We start from the raw sequence: 6,000 nt of genomic DNA on the forward strand, positions 1-6,000 counted from the left end.
GCAGAGGAGGATAACAGTGACCTTCAGTCAGTGAACCACCATTTTCTGATCCTGCTTCTTCGTATAACCCAACAATCTTCCATCATCAATGTGGTTGATCATTTTTAACAGAGCAAAAACAACAATTAGCATAAATGCCAAGACAATACCTGCTCACTAGGTCCTCCATAGTCATTGACGTCACACCTGATGGAGACCGGCTGACCTTCCACCCTGATTAATGGACCAGGAGAGACCGTCACCACACGGGCCGAGCATCCACCTGGAAGGACAGACAAAACTCCACAGATTAACCCTTTAATACACAACAGAGACTTGTTTGGCACTCAACACCCATATTATGTAAGTTAAAAATTAAAAGTTTGGATATTTGTGCGGGGTTCTGTAAGGCGTTTTGTTCGTTCAAGCTACAAACAATATGCGGAGAAAACGGGCGGCAAAGTCAGCCTGTGGCTCCCCGAACGTCTCACAGGTGGAGTTTTGTATTTCAGGAGGAGGCGGGTGATGTTTTCACACTGTAACTCTGTTTCGACATGTACAACAGATACCAAGACTCGACACAGGCCGGGCTTGTCGTGACCTGAGGGAAACACGGACCAGGGACGTTCATAATGACACGATGCAAGAGCTAGTCGAGCATGGGCTGCACTTTTTAACTTTCTGTGCGCGGATTCTGACGCATTACGCTGAGTCATCCCTCATTTTGTTCCAGTTTCTTTCTAAGAAGCCACACTTTGACGTAATTTTTTTGGAGGTGGCCTTTTGAGGTGAATATATCTCCAGGCTTTCTGACACTCTTTAAAACCTGTTTGAACTTTTTGCTACTTTTCTCAAATCGGATGCAATTCCTTTGCATAGTACAGTGGGTGTGTTGCATTCAACCCAAAGATACTCTATATCCTGAATGTTGTTGTAATTCATATCATTCAAATATCTTCAAAAAGTAACTGAGGATGGCGATGCTGCGAGCAGGAAGGATCTCTGATAGCAGTCAGCCTTCCAACAAATCAAAACGGGCCTCTGACTAAAGACTGTTGGGTCACGACAGTCATGGTAACAACTTAATATCTGGTCAGACGACACAATATTGAACAGTAACATGACCTAGATGACGTCATCACCTGTTGCCCAACTGCTAACCCACCTCATTTGCTTTTGCAACTTCTTAAATTTCCCATCTAGCGCTACGGTTAGAAAGTTGAGGAGAAAGATGTTGAAATGACGAACAAAAGTCTAAGAAAAAGAACAAATAAGAACTGACCTAACAGAGCTGCTCCGTCATGATATTCAAAATATTCTAGAAAACATGATTAAACGTATTCAGCTGGACAACTCTTCTCCTTCAGAAGTTTTTTTAATTCTTTATTGGAAACATTCTTGAAAGATTTTGGTCCAAACTGAAGGCATCATCCAGAACACACCGCAGCATTCACAGATTGTTTTCCAGCATACCTTTCCACATCCAGGGTTTCCCTCGGTGTATTATAAGCCTGGTGGGCTGCCAGGCTGTATTAGTGCCCCACCAGGCTGAGCACTGTTTGTTTATTACAGTTCTGTTTTTTGTTTTTTTAAATACAGCAGTAACAGTGAAAGCAAACATGGGTTAAAGAACTTCTATGGCAACATAGTGTGGTAATTATGTGAACACATATATAGACTGAGGTCAGGTGTTTTTTTAATTATTATTACTTCCTGAAACTAACTACTTCCTGTCTTTACCGTTCCGCATATTGATATAATCACTTAGTCATATTTTCAAACTTAAAGTCAACTTTAAACATTTTTTAACTGGGGAAAAAAAAACACAGTAGGATGCCTTAAAAAAAATCTTCACCTTGTCTAGATGCTAAATGCACCAGGCTGCTGCCATCTGATCATCCTCGTTGGGTCTAAAGCTGAAAACTAAACTGGTTTTAGTTTAAAGATGCCCACGTAAAGAGGCCTCTCGGTGAAACTGAGGAGTTCGTCTCTATTGGAGCTTATGGAAGGGAGCCAGCTGTTATTTCTGTGAGCCTGCAGAGTGTGGGCTTCTTCTGCTTCCAAGGAGTCAAGATGTTGTAAAATAAGAAACCCGGTGCATGCTGGTGGTGCCCCATAGCTGGATTCATCTTTAACTCTTTAGCTGCTGAACCGTTAGCGTGCCCACAGCGTGATTCACACGGCGAAGGAAGCAAATCCAGCGTGGGCTGTGATTTTAAACAATCACAGCTCAGATGTTTTTTTTGTTTTGTTTTGTTTGTTTTTTTCCACTTTTTAAAATATTAAAAAGTTGAGGCAAATTTTCAACGGTGGCGGCAGAAATAAACAGAGCAGCCGTGTCCTTCATGCAGACACTGTTTGTTCAGTTAGAAGCAAACCAAGGCCTGATAAGCCAGACTGGCAGCCGAATGTTTTACCCACACAATTCCTCTCTTATCAATTCGAATTTGAATTTTCCAATCTGATTTGAGCTGAAAGCTAAAAATGAAGTCAATGATTGATTTTTTTATATATAATCCGAGTTCACATTCAATGGGTCCAAATTTGGTTTCTAGTTCTGATTTTAGCTCAAACAGCTGCACAGAGAGCTTCTTCTATTTTCATTAAGCTCACTTTCTAACTCACAAAAAGCCCTTGCTCTCCTTTAGCGGTTCTTACTGCGAACGGCGCCGCGGGCCTGACCCCGGGGTCATTAAATAAACATAAATACAGTTGTAAAACCAAACCAACCATTTTAGAAAAACCAGCATTTGAAAAAACATGCACTTTATAGATTCCTGCAGCTCAAAGAAAAACCTGATCCCTATCGGTTTCTGCAGACGTATCACCTGAAACTTGATCGATATTTGTATTTTTTTTTATGCTGATTCTGGAGGAAAATGTGAGAAAACATGGCAGGATCATCAAAATCTGATGTTAGAGGCTGGATTCAGGCCATGAATGTCTAAAAAGCTGTGCTGATGCACTCGGTTTATTCCAGGAGAGAAATTATACAGTCTGGCAGGGACATTAAAGCAGAAGTCTGACCAACAGGCTTCTTCTTCTTTCTCATGTGAATCTGACTGTATGTGTGATATTTTGGCAACCACAAAACAGGAACCCAGACACCAACGAATACGTCAGCGCAGTCTCAGAACATGCAAATAAAAAGGAAAACAAAAAAAATGCTGTGAGCATTATTAAACTTTAGTTTGGAAGCTAAAGATCACGGTTGCGGCTTCTGCAAGATCTGGTGCATGTATAAGTACAAGAAATGCAAAACCGCATGCGTGCTGGCGACATCTGATCGTCTTTCCCTGAACTAATTTAAGCCAACTCTCCCCTGCTCTCACGTGCGTTCACATTGGAGAAGCCCACTGTGACGCCCATCAGCATATGGCGACTTCAGCACTCAGGTAGGCCAGGGAACAAGTCCCCGGCCTGTACCTCCTGCAGGGTAAAACCGGCTCAGCGGCTGGTACTGTAAACGCGGTGACAGCGGCGGTGTTGGCGAAACAGAAACAAACGATGCTGTTCATCACAGAGGCCGGCTCGCTTTGACTAAAAGCTGGCTAATGGGACCCTGTCCCCTCAATCTGGACAAATTGATCTCAAGGGAGACACAGTCCGACAGATTAATGAAAGGTTAGCCTGAGAAAATAAACAAAAACAGGGAAAATACAACAACTTTACCGTCTTTGCAGAGACGGTAAAGAAACAGGATGTGTAGAAGTGCAGTTTAATTAAGTGTGAGGCGATAATTTTACTTTGCTAAGAGATATTTCCTCAATTTCTGCTTGTGGATTAACTCCTACTCTGTGCAGAATCTGCTCTACTCATGTTTTGCTGATGACTCTGTAATTTCAGAAGCTGATGAGTTTATCACCTGACTTAGGTTAAGTAAATCGCAACATGGACATTACTTTCTCACATTTACTTAGTAACTGACACCTCTATGATAAAATTCACTTGTATGTTTTAGATCTTCTAAAATATACAAGTGTTGCACCCAAAACCACAAAAATTGTTTGTTTTTATTTTTTATTTTTCTTTAGTTCAAATAGTTAACTTAAAGAATTCAGCTCGTTTTCCAGTTATTTATGTTATCATTTTAGTTCAGTTTAAGTGTTCTTATACCATTTTTTCCAACTTTGTCTCATTAAATACAATAAAGAACATTAAAAATGTGGATTTTAAACTCAATGTTAGTTGTAGTCAACTTCTCCCTTTAAAATCCAAAAAGGTTTGCAACACCTGGTAACAAGAAATGCTTTTAAAACCTTAAAATGTAGAAAATTTAAAGGCTATTGCAGATATAATAAGTATTACTACCTTAGGAGATTCATGTTAGGTTTCTTTAACTGGGAGATGTGATCAAAACCAAAAGAAAGTAGTTGCACTTTAATATTATATGTTTGTCAGTCATGAATTGAAGACTTAGCTAAACATTTCTCATGCACCAAATTCCATTTAGGAAAATTGCTTTTTTTGATTATTTCCCTCTATTTACATAATAGTTAGTATAAACTAAAACTAATTCCTTTACATTTTGCATTGTGGTTCTCATTATCAATTCGGGTAAAAGAAAAACAACAAACGACGATAAAACATGCCCAATTTCACTGTTATTTAGCTGCAGTCGCTGATTCTTTTCCTCCAAAATTTGAAGCGCTTACCAGCCGCTACCACCAGGTAACAGTGGTTTAAGTTTAAAATGCATTCAAATAAAGACATTATTACACTTCTAGTGTATGCCGAATCGTCTGATGGACTACATCAATGGTGATTTTGTTATAAATAATTTAATTGCTAACTCATGAGCATGTGAAATAACAAAATAGTTCAAATTCACAGACTCCCAAAGGGCATTCCGTATGACTTCCAGTCTGGTACGAGCCATAGGAGTTAATCATTCATTAACAATCAAGCAAATCGAGAGAGGTATCTTACCGATGAATAAAAGACCAAAGGCGAGTGCAAGGAAACCGGGTTCCATGTTCACCACTCTCCTACTCTGCCGTCTCCCTTTAGTCCTTAATTTTCCCCACGTCCTTTGTCCTGGGTTGGGACAAGAAAAACCAACCCTCCCGTAGATGGAGGGTCAAACCCTAATGAAACTCTTGGCAGCCAGTCCGCCGCGCTCCGTACACACCCCAAGCGGAGCCGCAAAAAGCCCAGAAAACGAGCGCACACCCGGTGTATCCTAATCCAGAGAAATGAAGACCCGGCGAGAGCGTTCCCACGATTTTCCACACGCTGACATGACTGAGCTGCTTTTAATAGTGTGGGAGCGAAGCAGACACATCCACAGACTGAATAAAGCTGATTGGGAAGGAGGGACGGAGAGAGAGAGAGAGACAGAGAGAGAGAGAGAGGCCGGAAGTTAGGTGAGCAAGGAGGAAGCAGGGAGGTCCCAGGTGGAGCTACTGACACTTTTCATGACATATTATTACTCACCGACAGTTGGACATTAGTAATTCGTTAAATTTGCATATGTACTTTCATGAGTTTTTTTAATTACGCTGTACTTTTTACTTTCGCTTGAGTAATTTTATTATCAAGTATCGCTAGTCTCACCATAGAATGAAAAATGAACATGTCTTAATCAAAAACTCACTGGAAACAGACACACACCTGCAGTTGTTGTTAAAATTTCATGCTTTTTTTATTGAAAGGAACTGCTTGGGAAATTTTTTTCTTATGCTTTATTTTTATTGATTTATTTTTTATTTCTCCTAATTATTGTCATTTTGATCCGCAAAATATAAAATGATTTGGTCCATCTGATGACCATTTAATATTTTCAAATATTAAATGACTGATAATTTCATCAGTTAGTACTTGAATAGACTTTTTATCCATAACATTTTTAGTCCTACTTGAATCATTTTTTGGACAGCAACTTATTACTTTTACTTGATTAAAAATATGTTGAAGTAATGCCCTCTTAAATGGAGCCACATTTGTCTCTAAAACACTATAACTGACACTCTGCCAATGCCGAACAGGTTTTGGTGGAGGCAGTATGATGGTGTGTGTCTC

The 6,000-nt window shown here is 39.9% G+C and overlaps 1 protein-coding gene across 1 annotated transcript in view; it reads right to left on the minus strand.

Annotated features, from left to right (window-relative positions):
- The window catches only part of ptgfrnb (prostaglandin F2 receptor inhibitor b), a 50,010-nt gene extending 44,688 nt beyond the window's left edge, over positions 1-5,322 (minus strand). Inside the window, exons 1-2 of the mRNA XM_015036451.1 lie at positions 4,909-5,322; positions 150-262 (exon numbers count right to left, since the gene is read on the minus strand). Coding sequence (XP_014891937.1) covers positions 150-262; positions 4,909-4,954 — 159 coding nt within the window. The 5' untranslated portion in view covers positions 4,955-5,322. The remainder of the gene's footprint in view (positions 1-149; positions 263-4,908) is intronic.
- Positions 5,323-6,000: the final 678 nt, after the last annotated feature.

Source organism: Poecilia latipinna, unplaced genomic scaffold (genome assembly GCF_001443285.1).
Source record: "Poecilia latipinna isolate Pla-1442-1.1 unplaced genomic scaffold, P_latipinna-1.0 Scaffold369, whole genome shotgun sequence".
NCBI lineage: Eukaryota > Metazoa > Chordata > Actinopteri > Cyprinodontiformes > Poeciliidae > Poecilia > Poecilia latipinna.